Source organism: Podarcis raffonei, chromosome 13 (assembly GCF_027172205.1).
Source record: "Podarcis raffonei isolate rPodRaf1 chromosome 13, rPodRaf1.pri, whole genome shotgun sequence".
Lineage (NCBI taxonomy): Eukaryota > Metazoa > Chordata > Lepidosauria > Squamata > Lacertidae > Podarcis > Podarcis raffonei.
In genome coordinates, this window is record NC_070614.1 from 41,828,962 (window position 1) to 41,847,224 (window position 18,263).

Sequence of the window (18,263 nt, forward strand, 5' to 3'; positions counted from 1 at the left end):
GGAAGATGAGCACCGCAATTCCAGAGTCATTCATGACTGGACTTAACTGTCAGGGGTCCTTTACCTTTACCTTTACCTTGGCTGACCTGATCAACACCCTATACCCTTTAAAATGTGGCTCTTTTGGGGTGGGGGCGTTATTGTTTTGATTTTATATATTGCAATCCTTTTTGTGAACCACCCTGAGACCTCTGGGCATAGGGCAGCATATAAATTCAATAAATGAAATGAAATGGCTTGTTAGAAGGGGGTCCAGGAGGGCAAAATAGCTGGTGGGTAAAGGTTCAGTATCTCCTCTTCCCCGCTTCTTCCACTTCAAAAACACTGTCTCAAAAAATGGTCAGGGGGATACCTCCTGCAGAGTCACACCTGACCTTTGGGTTGATGCTCTGTTGCTAACAATACCACCTGAAGATTTCTCTCTCTCTCGGTTTCCAACAGATTTCCAAGCTGACTTGGAAGCTAGATTCCCATGTGGGTCTGAATATCCCCAGACACTTTCAAGGGGAACATTTGTCTTCCAAAGAAGGGAGTTTACATTGTCCATTATATTTACTCCCAGCCTCAAAGCACCCACAGAGCCACAAACGGCAAGATGACTGTTTATTAGGCATCCTGTGGAATGTGCTCAGAAGCAGCCCTGGGGCTGTGGTGCCTGATCACATGATGACAACTGGCTGTGTCTATAAACATGAACTCTGCACACTGGGACAGAACTGAGTGGGGAACCAGAGTTGTGAAAGTGTTGGGGGAAGCATTCCAAGCTGCCAGACATTAATGCTGAACCATATGCGCTCTATATTGTGAATACCCTATGGGTGGGGGTTAAATGGAAGGAGAAAATCTAGACATTTGGGCATGGGGAAATGGAAAAAAGGAGAAAGGCAGTGGTGACAGTTCCCCACCCTAATATTTGACTGCTATACCTTTCTTGCTGAAACATGGTTTTGCTTCAGTCATGAGCATCAAAAAACCTCCTATCCATCTCCCAGCAGACACTATGTCCCCCCCAACAATGATTCACTTGGAATAACTGTATGCCACCACACCATAATTCCTGACAGGAAATGGTTGTGGCCTGCGTGCTCTCATAAAATGTGTTGCAGGCACAAATTGGATCTAGCCAGGGCCTCAACTTTTACTGCCAATGAATCGTCCAGGTACTCTGCCTCCCCTATGGTATGTCTAGCTAAACTCGAAGTCCCTAAGTGCTGGAGGGCCTTTACCTTGGCTCAATTTCATGCCCACCCTTCAGCTGTCCTTGAAGGCCGATACAGGAAGATTGCTTACCTGGAGAGACAATGCGCATGTGACTCTGGATAAATGGAAACAACAGAGCATGTGCTTCTCCAATGTCTTTATTATAGAGACATTTGTACTACCCTCATCTTACCACTACTGCATAAGTACCCAGGGTGCACAGGACAATTCTATACCTCCCTGCTGCTTTCAGATACCAATCCTGCTACAACATACGTTCCAGATTCTGCACAGCAGCGCTCAAAATTCATCGGATGATGACCTGTGACACAAACTAGATATAATGAGCGCTCATATTAGAGTGCTCTGTAGACTGACAGCTATAGTCTTATATATACTAACCTTTTATGCTCTTTCATTCTTGTCTAATGTTCCTAACTCCTCTTTTAGACCCATGTGGGCAGAAACATGAAAGAAAATCTCGGACAGTCAGTACTGCATTCCACATTCCCTCCCTTGGATGCAATAAGAAAAAGAAATGAAATTAAACACACATCAAATGCTATGCAACTTTCTCCTCAGTTTAATAGTGACAGACATTGCTGGTTTAACAGAATCAAAGCAGGTTTCTTTGCCACTATGGTTTAAGGGTGTTTTCTTTGTTTTTTAATTGCAGTAAAGCAGAGCTGGACAGAATGGCAGCAAAGGGGGGTTTTCAGTGGAGTTGCAAGGGATGGCATAATTGTTAAAAAGCTGAATATTTGGGATCTGGGTGTTGGAAATCTTACACTGTGACAATGATGCTTTCGTCAAAGTGCACAGGCTCATTATTCTGATTACAGGCAATGACGATGTATCTGGATGACTTGTTATCAGAGTACTTGCAAGGTGGGCGAGTTGAGCCGCCTTTGTGCTTGCAGGTGGTGACAGTGAAGGGACGGAGAGCGATCCTCAGCCCGTTTCCATAATCCTTCCCTCCAGTATCAGTGCACACAGATTTGATGTTATTCTTGGTGCCGTGGATGAAGGTGTTCACTTCCTTGCATGCTGGTTTGTCCAGCCCACGTCTTTTCATCATGACGTCACAATACTGCTTTCCAACGTTGCTCTTGGGATTATCGTAGTGCTGCCTTAGGAACTTCTCATAGGGGGTTTCACAATAGGCTCCCAGTGCCAGAACAGACACCAGAAAGGTGAGGAGTGCAAGGCCAGATCCCTTGAAAGGCATCATCGTGGGCGACCGCTGCCTGAAAGAGATACCGGGGGGGGGGGAAGTAAAGTGGGTGTGTAAATGCTCTCTTTCTGTTTGCCACCAGAGGGTGCTTTGTGAAACAGCTTGGAGTTCAAATGAATGCTGTACTGTATATCCTTGCAAATTCTTATCTGCAAATGTTGTGGTGGATGTTATCTAGTCATGATCACATAACCATGTGAATATTGATACAAACCAGTCACATTGCAGCTTATGCATCTTATAGCAGAAGTTTAAGAAACAATTTAAATATTTTTTAAAACCACTCTAAGTAGAATAATGAAGCATAACCACCCACCCTACCCACTCGCCACTCCCAGTCTTCCCCTCCCCCTCTTCTTCTTCCTAATTGTTTAAACCAATTCATAAACCAAGAATTTATGCATTCACCACTAATAATGAAACACATGTTGTAGATATTTTTCAACAATTATTATGCTATTTTTGTGATATACAAATGACATGAGAAAACTTGGTATACTTATTTGTATAACATCATTCTTGTTTGTAAAACCCAATAAAAAAAACCAATATAAAAGAAGAAGCTTGGACCATTGTTGAGGGTCAGGGAGAAGGAGGCAAAGAAGAGAGGATATTTGTACAAGCTCAGTTAAGTTTCTGGCTGAAGTGAGATGTGAGCAAGGGACTCACTGGTATGAATCTGAGCTCCAGACTAGCACTGAGAGACCAGGGTTCAAATCCCCACTCAGCCGTGAAGCTCATTGGGAAACCCTGGGTCAGTCTCAGTCTCTTACCCTAGCCTGCCTCACAGGATTGATGAGAGGACTGACTGAAGGAGGAGAACGATGCATGCTGCCTTGAGCTCCTTGGTGGAAAGGTGGGGTATAAATTAACCAATCAACCAACTAATCAATCAATCAATCAATCAATCAATCAATCTCCCTTTTGTATAAACTCCCTTAAAATCCTTCTGAAAGTCTTCGTCAAGCGCAACCAGTAGCTCAACAAGACAGCGGGGCATAAGATTTATTTCTTAACCTTTAGGTTAAAGTGCTGTACACCTTGGAACACCATGAGCTTTAAGTAGCTGGGTTGGTCTTGCAGCATCAGTAGATTTAAACAATTGTTGCTATAATCTTTTTGCATAGCCTCTTACATAAATGCATCTTAAGCTCCCCCCCCTTTTCTAGTAGGATTTAGTAAGAGCTAAATTGGAGTCACTTTTGCATGTTGCAATTTGTGCACACAACAGCTCCCTCATCTTGTGGTTTAAGGTTGTATGTTCACCCCTCTTAAAAATATATATTCCCCTAATAATAACTGCTTGCTTTATATTCTGCTTATGTTTCCCAGGCACGTAATGTTCTCTGACATTTCCCTTTTTCTAAGATTCCTCTGTGTGGAATGTAATGTGCTTTGAATTTCCTTAGTGTAGATTATTACTCCCATCCAGGCCCATGAGAGGGTGGGGGGCAGCCAAGTACTGCAACTATGAGTTGGGCCATAGGGAAAGCCCCATGGAGGCCATGCTTTCCACAAAGTCCCAAGCGCCCCTTGTAAGGTCGTGTCACCATGGATGTTAAAATGCCCATGGACAACCAAACTAGGTGTCTCCAGGAGAACATCTGCCACGACCTGAAGCAGCTTGGGCAGGGAATCCTTGGTGCAGCAGAGAGGTCAGTACACCAAAAGGAATCCTGTACTGCCCTTACTGCCCAATCTCCAGAACATGCACTCAGAGAACTGGGTCTTCCCAATAGGACACCTGCTACAAACTAATGACTTCCTAAAACTCACTGCAACCTCGCCTCCCCACCCATATGACCTGGGTTGCTGTGTGTAAGAGAAACCTGGTGGACAAGCAGCGGCAAGGACAGGCCCATCTGCTTCATCCAACCAAGTCTCTGTTACACATGCCAGGTCAAGTCCTCCATCCACAATCAAGTCGTGGATGACAGCCGTCTTGTGAATCATTGACCTGGCATTGCACAGCAGCACCTTAAAGTCATGTGGGTCTCCCTTGCTGAATCCAGTATGCTTGCGGACAAGACCAGACCCGGAGGCAGGGATAGTCTTCAAACAACGACTAAACCTGCCTCCTCGGTAACGACATGGTCATAAATCCACCATTACTCTGACCTTTCAATAACTGTTACGCTCTTAGGCATCAACCACCAGACCCAATAACTTACTATTTCTTCTCTTTAGCCTCCTGTCTTCTCTCTTAGCCTCTCTTTTGTTTTGCTCAGCTCCAGATGATACCCTGTCAATGCTTTGTCCAACCTTTTATCCTCTAGCGGCCACAGCTTCTGGCCAATAGCACACGACCAGGTTGCAAGGCAGTCTTCTATTGGACCTCAGCCAAGGTTCAGTAGGAATCCTTTAGTGACCCTCAGAACACCAATTGGATTGGTCCTTTAGGATGAATGGAATAATGCCCCCAACAATAACAGTGTGATCCTAGCCACTTCCTCCAGCCAGCCCAGAGCATGCCCCTAGCTGTCAACTTCCTCTTCCTCAGTATCAGATCATGCCAGTCATGAATGGAGAATTAAATGCAATTTTGCAAAGCAGCTCAGATATGCTGAAATGTATTTTCGAAAGCCAAAGCTGACGAAAAGCCTTCACAATATTTCTGGGAAAGGGCCAGCGTTGCAACTGTAATCACTAGGAACACCTTCTTAGTCACTACCGAGAAATCCACACTCAAAAAGGGCAAAGTCATAAGATACAACTCAATTAATACTTCAAAAACAACAACAACACAAAAACCTGAAAATGCAACTGATTGCCCACAAGGCAACCAACTGAAAGATGAACTTGCTGCCAAGCAAGGATAGCTCAATGGCAACCTTCAGGAAATGGGGATGCCAGTTGTCAGGGAACTGCCATCAGTGCCGGAGGGAGAGAGCAAAAGCCAGAGGGATCATAGAGAGCGTCCAGGGATCGAGAGAAGCAGCCCATCTTCTGGGGAAGGAAACCAGTGTAGCACCAGTGGAGGGGGGGGAGCAGGAGGCTGAAGTGGCGAGGTGGTCCCATGACTCCTTGCCTGGGACCAGCGGGGTTAGTAGGGGTCCTCCGTTGCCCACGCCCTCTCTGCACAGAAGGCTCCCGCGCAGAGAGAGAGGGCGTCAAAGAGCTTCTTTGCTGGAAGAAGTTTAAGAAACACCCACTCACGGGTTCTGCCAGCGACTGAGTCAGCCACGGGTGAGTGGTGGTCCGGACAGATAAGGTTTACTTTGGCAGCCCAGCCAGGTGTTTGCACCCAGCCAGGGAGATAGTTGCCTGCTTGCGCATGAGCAACGCCTAGAAAACATTACACCAGTCCTCTGAATTTGAGGCAGAAATGAGGCCCAGACCTTTTCTATTAATCTGTGGAAGACTTCACTGATAGCATAGGCCAGGGGTCAGCAAGGCTTACCAGGCATGGGCAGGATCACTCCTGCAGAGATCCCCGTGGGACGGGCAGGAGCAGCACGATGCCGGAAATCTCTTCTGCGCATGCCCAGATGCCAAAAATCACACCTGCGCAGAAGGATTTTGGCATCTGGGCATGCGTAGGAGCGATTTCTGGAGCCGCGGAAGAGAGTCCCTGCACTGCGCTGGTTTAACGCAGCACGTGGGGACTCGCCAAGCAGGTGGCTGGGTTCGGGGGCAGCTCATGGGCCGGTTAAGCGACCCTCATGGGCCTCCTCTGGCCCATGGGCCTTAGGTTGTCGACCTCTGGCGTAGGCCAAGGATGGGGAGCTGGGTTCAGCTGGTGGGGGCAGGTTCTTGGTTTCCCCCACCCTTGGTATGCCATTTTAACAAGTGTCCATCACCTGACATCACCATGATGTCAAAATATCAATTCTTCCTTGCTAGTGTTGTAAGCTGCGCTAGAAAGGAAAATGCAAAGCCAGCTAAGCAAGGCTGGAAATTTCTGCCATGGAAACATGGGAAGTTAGCTGACCAGTGTTGCCTTCACTTTCTGATCCCAGGGAACCTAAAGTGCAGCTTAGTCTGGAAGCTATGCAACTGGAATTATTATTTAAAAAAAACCAAACATAGCTCTATCACCCTGCCTTGAAATAAAACAAAAGGAGCTTATTATTTTGAATTTTGCTCATTTAATCCCCCCTTTGCCTCTTCTCACTTTCATATCGCCTCTTTTTATGTGTAACTATGTCCTGACTTCTCTTTCCTGCAGGATATTCTATAGCAGCAAAAGCCAAAGGGGTCATGCCGCACCTGATATGTTCACAAATTTAATATAGCGGTCATTCTTAAATTTCTCCCATGGCTACTTGAAAATTGCTGAGGATATTGTCAGACCACTTAATAATTTTTTTCCTGTCTGTTGTAGTATTTGTAACACATGGCAACAAGTGCTCTGTTGTTTTTAATTGTATTTCAGTGCTTGTTTTGTTTCTTATATTGTATTTTATTGCATTACAATTTGGATTGTATATAATTCAGTGGAATTCACAGACACACCAATGGACCACAGTTAGAAAACATCTGGATATTAGGATAAGAGTTCACTGCTTAGAATCCACCTCTTCAGATATATCTAAAATAGTAGCATTTTCCAAATTTATTAATACAATTTTTCCTCAAAAATACTTTCCAAGTGGGGAGGAAGGAAAGTTCTGTGCTTCAAGTTAGCAGTAATCCCCAGATTACCAGTTTTCATTCTTTTTCTCCTTAAACAACAAAAAACAGATTCCTAGCATTTATATAACAAGGCCTGTGAAACGCCAATTTTCTTTTCTCCTCCGTGATAAATAAACCTATTTTTCCATTTTCAGTATTTTATTCTGTCCCTTCCCTATAGAAAGAAAAAATCACTCCATCCTGTAGAATAATTGCCCAGGCCTCCAAGACTTTGAATTTCTTTCTTCTGTTTAATAGAATTCAAGTAGAAAAGAGAGGAAAGAGAATTGAAACAGCTCTCACTAAATGGCAGCAAAAAAGTTTGACATGGGAAGTGATGGATCTTTCAAAATCCATTCAAACCAGTCTAACTAATTCTTAATTTTTATTTCTTGCTCCCTCTACATCGATAGAAAGAAATAGGTGAGTATTATTACATCCAGATACTAGAGAACTTGTACCAACCATATGATTGTGAAATGTACCGTACAATTGTGACTATAAACCACTAAAAACAACATCAAAGAGTGGGAACGATTATAATACAGCATTACAAAATACCACAGTTTAGGACTGTGACAGGAGCCATATTGGTTATAGCTGCTTGTGCATAGTGGAAATTTAACTGAGTTAAAACATTGCTTCTTTTCTGGGGATACGCGGGGGTATGCATACCCCTAAACTTTTTGTGAATTGAAGTTTGGCCTCATTGAGGGGCAGTATTTCAATATGAGTAGGAAAATGAGAGTACCCCTAAACATTTTTTTTAAAAGAAAAAAAGCACTGGTTAAAACTATAGCAAAAGTACAAGACACGTGGACAGCTACCCAGCAAGAAGCAGAAGTAAGTATTAGGCGGTTTCTGGTGAGCAAATCAGATGTTACAGAATCTGAGCCACAAAAAGTAAATCGTTGGCTTGCTTGACAAATCCACAGGAGCCTAACCACAGCAACTAACCATCAGCTTGCTTGACAAATAGCAATGCTAAATTTATAAATATTAAGACGTGATAAACAAACTTGTGTGCATGGATGGAATACACCCCCCAAAAAGCATAAAAGAATTGTGCAGCGCAGGCTTCCTAAACTCGCCCCCTCCAGAAGTTTTTGGCCTACAGCTCCCATGGTCCCTAGCTAGCAGGACCAGTGGTCAGGGATGATGGGAATTGTAGTCTCAAAACATCTGGAGGGCCGAGTTTGAGGAAGCCTGGTGCAGAGGTTTGGATAGGGAGAGTCTGGAAGTTGCTGCAGGAATTAATAAAGATCACCCAATGGTGCCCTTGCTTCATATCTTAGTCTTGGCCAGTTATGTCCCACCTGGGACAGGTATTGAGGATGCTATCACAGGGTCTCAGGGACAGCTTGAAAAAAAAGGTACATCTTCAAATGAGGAACAGAGATTGATCTGCCTGTCCAATGTATGTTTCTTAGCCTCTTGACTGAGTCAGATGAACGCCTGATAGAAAAAAATTAACAAATGTATTGGTTCGTGCTGTTTTAATAAGGTATAATTTGCTTAGGGACGCAGGTGGCGCCGTGGGTAAAACCTCAGTGCCTAGGGCTTGCCGATTGCATGGTCGGCGGTTCGAATCCCCGTGGCGGGGTGAGCTCCCGTCTTTCGGTCCCAGCTCCTGCCCACCTAGCAGTTCGAAAGCACCCTTAAGTTCAAGTAGATAAATAGGGACCGCTTTGTAGCAGGAAGGTAAATGGCGTTTCCGTGTGCTGCGCTGGTGCTGGCTCGCCAGAGCAGCTTTGTCACGCTGGCCACGTGACCCGGAAGTGTCTCCGGACAGCGCTGGCCCCCGGCCTCTTAAGTGAGATGGGCGCACAACCCTAGAGTCGGACACGACTGGCCTGTACGGGCAGGGGTACCTTTACCTTAATTTGCTTAAAAGCATGGTTTCCTAGCTGTGTGCAGCAGCAATACAACATAAAAAATCAAATCAAATCAAGTTGAAAATAAAATTTGGGAAGGGGTGTCATTTAAAACGGCTGCTGAAATTCAAATAGTCACCGTTTTGTATGAGTTTTGTGTGTTCTGAAAGGAATCATATAAGTAGGTGGATCGTGCTCACAACATTGCCTATGCTAGCCACTGAAAGGTGTAAAAGACATAAGTGAAATCGGAAAATAAAATAAAATGAATATGAAAGAAAAAGTGATTGATATGTGTTGTATGTGCGATATAACATTGTTTTTCTCTACCTGTTTTTGCAGTTTAAACTACAGTTTCTTTATATCAAGTTTTCTTCTCTACGTTTATGATTCAGCAATCATAATTCAGAATTAATGTTTTCATTTAGCTACAGCACATACATAATTAAAAATGAGGCAACTTGTAGAACTTAGGTAAGACCGCAGAAAAACCAAGTTTATGGGCTGGCAGCCAGTAATATTTTCATTCATAGATTGCTGCCGATATGCTGTTAAAGCAAATGTTGTTACGGTCTGCTACATTAATGTATTTACTATTTGTTACCCATAGTGGGTAAAACATAGCCACATTTATTTTTCATTATTATTGATGCCAATCATTATAGAGGTTGATTCTGGCATAGGGAAAGCATTCCGGTAACAGGTAGGCTGCCTTCTGGTCCATATCTCATCTTCTTCCCATTGGCCACAGGCTGGAAGGGAGTTACCAGGCATCAAGGTCCACCCTGGTACAAGCCATTTCTGCAAGGCCCATCTTGCAGCGGCCATGTTTCCCAGTTGTGAATTAATACCTTTCTGTTTTCCTGGCCCTCTCTCTTGTGATTCAGATAAGCTAGCTGTGAATACTTCTGAACCCCACTTGAATGTCCCACCATTATCTCCAGCTTACACTGGATGGCACATCCTCCTCATTCATCATTTGCATGGGGCATAGCCACCAACGCCCCATCAAATGAAGCCACACTAGGCTCAATCCTTGCCTTCCTTCTGTAGTTTTGTAAGGCTTGTTCACACAGGAGCAAAGTCTAGATTTCCATTGGCCGGTCTTGTGGCATCCCTGTGACATCTTCCGTATCTCAGGGTTGCCCTGGAGATTTCCTACTAGTAGTGTTTAAAACACACAAACAAAACACCTGTGCATAGTCCCTAATGGTAGGATTGGGACCCCAGGGGAAAAGGTCTGGGGCAAGGTAGAGAGGATGCCAGGTGTATATCCCTACATTAATGGGGATGAAATGTTCATACAGATCCACATTGGGCTTTGGAGCTGAACCACAGGGTCCAAACATCAAGAGAGGAGGCCATGTCTATAATCCACATAGTACAGCTTTCAAAATCTGGAGAGACATCTCTTTAAAAAGTTAGTGTTTTGTCTTCCAGGGAGACACCTTTCATCAAGTAGGGAGCAGGAGGACCTGATACTTCTGCTGGTGCTCAAATCTGGGTTGCAAATAAAAACATCCTGAAGGTCCCAGGCCTCAGAGAGGTTAGGCTGGCCTCAACTAGAGCCAGGGCCTTCTCGGCTGCGGCTCCAATCTGGTGGAACGCTCTGTCACAAGAGACTAGGGCCCTGCGGGACTTGACATCTTTCCGCAGGGCCTGCAAGACAGAGTTGTTCCACCAGGCCTTTGGTCAGGGCGCAGCCTGACTCCCTCCTCTGGCAACCTGCACAGAGCTTTGTTTAATGGTTGCCATTAACTTGATTTTAATTAATTTTTATAATGAAATATTTTTAGAATGTTGGTTTATTTGATTGTTTGATTATTTGATTGTTGTTAGCCGCCCTGAGCCCGGCTTCGGCTGGGGAGGGCGGGATATAAATAAAATTTATTATTATTATTATTATTATTTAGTAACGGTAGCCAATACAACTTGAAATCTAAAATTCTGGTACTTGGAAGGTGTAGAAAAGTTAATACATTTCAAGAAGTTGTTCTTTGGTCATGTAAAGAGCAAGGCCTTGTGGGAAACCAGCAAGCCACAAGAATTATGGGAACTAGGTCCTGTTGCTTTAACCCACAGACCAGCAGGCTCCAAGGGTGTGAAAGAGATATCGCAGGAAGGAACTCTCTGGCTGATTTAAGGGTTTGACACCTGGGGTTGAAGTTATGCACATTCACTCCTTATCGTTTAAGTGCCTGAGAATGTGCATCTGCATAAGCTCCACGGAAGGGAGGAAAAACCTTTGATCTAGGTTCTGGAGCCTTAATTGGCCCAGCTGTCACAGGTTAAAATTATTAGCCCACAAGCTGGTCATTGGAGAATTTGAATGTAACCTAGGATTGTGATTGGACCTGGGGTTCTGGTTCCACGTGCAATTTGTGAATAAAGATCTTAGGAATGGCTGGGGAAAGCGCTCTGAAATCCGCCCGGCTGCTAACGTTCGACCTGGCAGCCGTCTTTTGTCTCTTTGTGATGAAGATTTTCTAGGACTTCTGAATGTGGATCAACTGAAGGACTCTGAACTATCCTATCTTTGCCTTAGTGTGTAGAAGTGAGTATTTTGTCAGCTATACTAAGCAATGTTCTTATTTTTATCTGCATGTAATCCACAAGAGATGTTCCTGCTTCTGTAAGCATGTTAACTTTATGTTTTTAAAATAAATTTTAGAAAACAAACTCTTTTCTGTCCTAATTTGCCTTTCTGAGGGAAAAGCTAAATCCAACGCCTGATTTCTTGGTTACGCTATACCTAAATAATTCCTGTCTGCAAGTTGTGGATGCAACCTGTAGAGTGGGGCAGCCGGTAACATAGGAGCATAGTCTTCTTCCTTGGACTGTGGCTCTAGGCACCCCGGAAGACGAGGGAGTGGTGGCAGCCTACCTAGTCCTGTTGCGTTTTGTATCTGTAAAAAAATAAAGGGGTCCCCGGCCAGCGCTCCAGAAACCTGACTCAGCTGGAGGGCAGGAGCAGGTGAGGGAGGGGCGAGTGGCTGGGACCTTTACTACAGAAGGCATTTGGAAACATTATTTTGGTCAGTGAGAAAAGCACAGAACTGGTAGTGCTGTGAGAAAAACAAATGGAGGTGGACCAGAAAGCCACAGACAGTTTCATGGATTTTTAATGTTCATATTTTACTGAAATAATTTTGGTTATAAAGAAATAGAGTGATACAGAGGAAAAAACGGGGAAAGAACAAAGCAGTATATAAGAAATATATATTCCATGTCTGCTTATCTGAGTCACAAGGTGGAAGAGTGAGAAAAGAGGCCGGGTTTAAATAAGCAACCAGGGATACCACAAATAACTGCTTGATCCCACAGCAGCAAGAATCATGAGAAAAGGAATGAGATCTCACTTATATCATGCAACGTGAGGTTGAAGATGAGCGGTGGGACAAAGTGGAGGCCCAAAGTGATCAGAGTGGCCTTTTCACCCTCAAGAAGGAAGAAATCCTGGTGGCAATCCAATGGCAATTTGTGGGCAGGTAAAACAGACATTTGCTTAAGCAAAAGGACTTCTTCAACTCCGCCTTCTTGCAATCCTCTTGCCTTTGCCCAGACCTGCCCGGCAAGATTGGGGGACTACCTTGAGAGGTTTCTTGAGAGGGATGGAGTGCAGGAGGGGGAAAGTGTAGGGGGCTGCTGAGTGTTGGAGAGGATGGAAGCGGAGGTTTGTTGCCTGAGCAGAAGTCTGCTTGTGCAACAATGGCATTCAAAATCTTAATTCAATTGGGTATCCATTCTCACATAAAAGGGAAATTCTCCTAATAAAGTTATAAGAGTGGTAGATGAAATCTTTTTTAAAACACATGGTGATTGGAACAGGAGATGCGCTCGGCATGGGACCAGTTTCAAGTATGCCCTTAACAGTGCAGATATTTTTAAGATCCTTGTCTGAGACATGAATGAAAGTGTGTGATTCTCCGTATTTCAGGCCTCTTTTGCTTCTTAAATAGTTGCAGTAATCTTTGACTACAGTCTTTGGGTAATCGACATACTCGTGTTTGAAGGATTGGAAATCCCAGGAGGCTTCAGTCCCCAGCACCATCCAGGAGAGCAAAACCAAGTGCAGCCATAAAGGACAGGGCCCCTTGGCAGCCATGGCTCGCCGTGGCTCTTGGTGGTTCTTCTGTGCAGAAAAAAACAGGAAACAGTGTAAAGTTCAACAGGGCATTTTCATGCTTTCCCTTTTTCCATCAGATTTATTATATAACCCACTTCCTAGGAAATATCAAGGGAAAATCTGAAAAGGGCTATGACAGCCTTGCTCAAGTTGTAATCTTAATTCCCTCATTAGGTAGTTATGAGGCTGCAGTCAGACATTGGCCCATCTACTTCAGTACAGTGGTACATCAGAAGTCAAAGGGAATCTGTTCCGGAACTCCGTTTGACTTCCAAAACGTTTGGAAACCAAGGCATGGCTTCTGATTGGCTGCCCTGTGCCTCCCTGCCAACCAGTCAGGGAAATATCTCCCGCAGAGACACCTTTGACCTTGGGGTTGATGTTATATTGATGCCATTTGAAGATTTCTCTCTCTCTTGGTTTCCAAGCTGACTTGGAAGTGTGAGTCCCACGTGGGTCTGAATATCCCCACACACTTTCAAGGGGAACATTTGTCTCCCAAAGAAGGGAGTTTACATTCTCCATTATATTTATTTCCAGGCCTCCAGGCTCCCTCAGAGACACAAATGGCAATTTAAAGATACAGTATCCAAAAAACAGCACAATAATTGCAAACAGAAGCCATGTGTCAGAAACCTTCAATGAAACAGCTGAAATCTAATTCTGCGTTCAAACCCCCTGGGGGGTAGAGATTTAAATCAATCAATCAATCTCGTTTCTTGTTGGTGGAATAATCTAATGTGATTTTTCCTCATCCCAAGTTTTCTCTGATTAACCCAAAGTGAGATCTGAGGACGGGACTCATTGCTATGAATCTGATCCCCCGACTAGCACTGAGAGACCAGGGTTCAAATCCCCACTCAGCCGTGAAGCTCATTGGGAAACCAATTTCTTCCCTCCTCTCTTGTATAAATAAGATTTGAACTAGCATTCAAAGGAGGATTGCTGAATCCTAAATGTAGAGAAGAAAACTTTAAATGAAGAAACTGTAGGATCCCCTCTGCCCACACCGTCTTTTTGCGCCGAATGAAGTGTTACCTCAAGATCAAACCTTAATGACCTTGCAGCAGGTTCTGTTCTGCAGTATTTGATCTCAACATTTCCAGCACACGCCTGTTCTTTAGTTCAAATTAAGCTCTAATTAGCAGGAGAACATGTGCTTCTTAATGGCAGCGTTGGAGGGTTTTGAGGAGGCAAAGTGTTTTTGCACAATTTATGAATGAAAATATTGCTGGGTTTTTCTGCCTGGACCGGCAGAGTCCCCCAAACACCGGGCGGCAACCCGAGTGGAATAATGATTCAAGACAACGTGCTATGGGATTAAAATTGGCCACAACTTTATTATGTTTCAGATGAAGGTAGACTTTGGCTTAGGCATTGGGCGTTATCCCTCCCAGTCTGGGGATCTGGGGAACATCAGGGTTATCCAGAGTGTGTGGGGATGGGCTGGCTCTAGAGAACATATGTTCAAGAAGAGCCCCACCCCACACCCCGCTTACGCCACCGTCTCAGGGGAGAGCAATGACAACCTGTAGGCGTACGGCCAATGCCTCCCCTCAAACAACCCCTTTAACGGGGATCCCTGTGATCGCCGCCTCAAAGAGAAAGGGAGCGTGGGTCACTGCTATACGCCCACTCCTATCTAGGGAAGATAGACTAAAGGATTCCGCCCAAGGCCTGAAACTGCCAATGTTGTGATGTTTTCCTATGGGAAAGGCAAAACCTGCCAATGCAGAGGAATTCTTTTCTTGCCATTCAACAGCAATCTTGATGTAGCAGCGCCCACGTACCTGTGGAGAAAAGGTTAACCTGAAAAAGCAAATCTGCTTCTGAACACATTTTTAAAAGAAAAGCCTGACTAGTCTTTCAGATGCCTTTTAATTTAATAACTTTCTAAAGAGATGCCTGAAGCAACTGATATTATAGTTGAAGTCTTATTTATTTTGTTATATTTTACTCCAATAAGACCCTTTTATCCTAAACAGAACCCAATACAATGTATGTCCCTGGATGCTTATTAAAATCCAGCCTCATTTCTAACTCTTCCACCTTGTGACTCAGATAAGCAATAAACTTACTTGGTTTATGTTGACAGGATTGTACTCAGAAAAAGAGCCACTTCATTGGGAAACGAGGGGCACTTCTCAACATCCCTTATGAAACTCCAACATGTACAGATGTACAAAAAGAAATCTTAGGCGGGGAAAACCACAGCCTAAGATGTAAAAGCAAAATTCAAGACATTCCCACAGACTGGCACAGGGGCAAAATGGAATAGGAGAATGTAACAACTGGTTGCCTAGATCAATGAACGAGAGCACTCCACAATGCAACAGTTTATTGCAGGTTGAGTTCCAGAAGACACAGGATGGCTCCAGCAAAGGCTGTGTTCCTAATCTAGGACCAGCAACTGGTAGGGTCTAGAAACCCCGGGAAATATCAAGATTTCACTTGAGCTGGGCCCACCATCTTGGCCAAGTCCCCTTTGAAACATTCATGTTAACTAGTTTTTACATAGCTTTTGTATGTTGTGGCTTATTTTCCTCAGTGTGTGAGTTTACAGGACTTTCTGACTTTGCTAAAATAACTATTTTCCCTGCATAAACATGACAGTGTGTTTTATTCTTGTTTGTTCAGAGGGAAGTCACAATGGTACAAATACAGTACAACCGTATAAGTAAGGAAAGTAGATAGAGAGATATAGACATATGTATACAGTATGTATTGTAAAGAATGACAAAAGGTGTAATTGATTATATTATGGCAAAATTATATATATATGGATAATGCAGACATCCTAGACTTAAAATTGGGCAGGAAGGCATGTCTTTAGTATGGGAAGGTGTAAATTTATAAAAGTTTTATGAACCATTTTCTTAGGAAGAAACTGTATAGAGCTTGGGAGAAATGTAAAAATCTGCTGGAAAGGAAAAATACTTTATGCCAATCTCTTATAAAGGCTATTAAAGTTAAGAGAGTTAATATGGATTGACAGACGGCAATTTACAGGGAATTGCTGTTCCTAAATAGTTTGGGAATGAGAATTTTAGATTTCAAGTTGTATTGGCTACTCTACTAAAACCCCCAAATTTCAGCACCTACAGAAGTCTCAGGTCCTTCTCCCTACTTGTCAAGGATATAACTGAATTGAATGCCTGGGAAGACTCTGACTCTCTGACTCTGGAGATGAGGGACTGCAGCCACAGACAGAGCAGGAGTGGGTTAGTTCAGCACCCCTTCATCAAGAGTTCCCAGACTGAGATAGAGCAGCACACTTGGAAAGCTCTAAGGCAGCAGTAGAGGAGGAGATAGATGACATTGAGGAGGTTGCTATGCAACCAGGAAGGAAGCAGCATTTAAAGGGCTCTTTGTATCATGGTATGGGGGGGAGTTCACCCACCTTCTCCCTGAACCAAAATAGCTGAAAGGGTTAAAATGCAACAGAAATGCAAGAGAGGACAGACTGGATTTTGGTGCCCAACTCGTAGCTAAGAGTGGCAGACTTGGAGCTGCTCTCTGGATGTTAATTGTGAATAAACATGTCATATAAATGCCAGACTCATTCATTCTTATCGGGGTTTGCTTGCCTGCCTCAAATCATTACACTATTTGATGCGAATCATGCAATCGCATGTCAACCCAGGGTGCAGCAGTTTAAAGAGCTGGATTCCATGTTAGGAAAAGGCTCCTATATCTGGAAATACTCATGCTTGGACTTACCAATCAATGCACTGAGTTCCAAAATATGGATATGTACCAATAAAAAAACAGCAGCCATATTTACCTGAAGGAAATCTATTTGCATTTTGTACTAGGCGCTAATTCCTGTCAGTGGTTTCCCAAAACACTCACATGACTCACGAAACTAGCTTGAAGACCTGAACAGACACCAACATTTATCTTGCTACATATACAGTGGATGCCAAGATGTCTGAGGTTACAGGCTTTAATTTTCAGAATTAATGCTTTTGTTTAGCCCATACTTAATTAAAAATAAGGCCACTTGTAGAACTTAGGTAAGACCACAGAAAACCTCGTGTTCTCCTGGGGAAACCAAGCAATATTTTCATTCACATATTGTGCAAAAGCACTTTGCCTGCCAAAAACCCTCCAACGCCGCCATTAAGAAGCACATGTTCTCCTGTTAATTAGAGCTTAATTTGGACTAAAGTACAGGCATGTGCTTGAAGTGATAAGATCACAAACTGCGGAATAGAACCAGCTGCAAGGTCATTAAGGTTTGAACTTAAGGTAACACTTCATTCGGTGCAAAAGACGGTGTGGGAGTAGGGGAGACTACAGTTTCTTTATACTGTATCAAGTTTTCTTCTCTACATTTATGATTCAACAATCATTATTCAGAATTAATGTTTTCATTTAGCTACAGGCCATACATAATGAAAAATGAGGTAACTTGTAGAACTTAGGTAAGACCGCAGAATATCCTAGTTTATGGGCTGGCAGCCAGTATTAGTTTAATTCATAGATTGTTGCCGACATGCTATTAAAGCAAATGTTGTTACGGTCTGCTACATTAATGTATTTACTATTTGTTACCCATAGTGGGTAAAACATAGCCACATTTATTTTTCATTATTATTGATGCCAATCATTATAGAGGTTGATTCTGGCATAGGGAAAGCATTCCGGTAACAGGTAGGCTGCCTTCTGGTCCATATCTCATCTTCTTCCCATTGGCCACAGGCTGGAAGGGAGTTACCAGGCATCAAGGTCCTGTCGGAATCAAGCCTTAGTCAGAGGAATTGGCCACTCTCCAGGCACCCGGCTTGAGTTCCTTGTTGACCTCCCCGTCTGCGACTCCCGGCAAGATCAGGCGAGATCTCAATCGGCGATCCTCCTCTAACGTGAGAAGAACACACCACTCCTCCCCTGCCATCCCCAGGGAGGGAAGAGACAGACAGAAATGTATTTACATGCCTTTATTTCTGTCCTTCCAGCAGTACAGAGAAAACGTGTCTGCACTCTCTTAACACCAACAGCAGAGAGAGAATAACTCCTCCCATGTACTTCCAGTGCAGGTCAGATGACACTCTGAGCTAACATCCGGTGCTCAGTGGTGTGAATAGACTGTTCCTTTGTTCCCACGGTACAGTCCCATACGTCAACATCCTGTTTGGCTTTCCAGCCACCTGGAGCTCGCTGCTGCATTGCTCCTTTTTCGTAACAGGTCCACCCTGGTACAAGCCATTTCTGC

At 43.8% G+C, this 18,263-nt stretch overlaps 1 protein-coding gene and 1 long non-coding RNA gene across 2 annotated transcripts; one reads left to right on the top strand and one right to left on the bottom strand.

The window, feature by feature from the left end:
• Positions 1 to 1,767: 1,767 nt before the first annotated feature.
• Positions 1,768 to 4,664, bottom strand: LOC128399529 (angiogenin-like). The gene is made up of 2 exons (XM_053361088.1): positions 4,589 to 4,664; positions 1,768 to 2,443 (listed from the first exon to the last, which is right to left on the bottom strand). Exon 2 carries the CDS (start codon positions 2,429 to 2,431, stop codon positions 1,985 to 1,987), a length of 447 nt encoding a protein of 148 aa, XP_053217063.1. The 5' UTR covers positions 2,432 to 2,443; positions 4,589 to 4,664; the 3' UTR covers positions 1,768 to 1,984.
• Positions 4,665 to 11,129: 6,465 nt separating this feature from the next.
• On the top strand, positions 11,130 to 15,653 carry LOC128399685 (uncharacterized). The gene is made up of 2 exons (XR_008327253.1): positions 11,130 to 11,476; positions 15,144 to 15,653. It is a non-coding gene; the product is annotated as an uncharacterized LOC128399685 (long non-coding RNA).
• The last annotated feature ends 2,610 nt before the right edge of the window (positions 15,654 to 18,263 follow it).

Bases quoted from the DNA above. Each gene is read 5' to 3' on its own strand.
- LOC128399529 (XM_053361088.1), bottom strand. From the start codon at position 2,431: ATGATGCCTTTCAAGGGATCTGGCCTTGCACTCCTCACCTTTCTGGTG.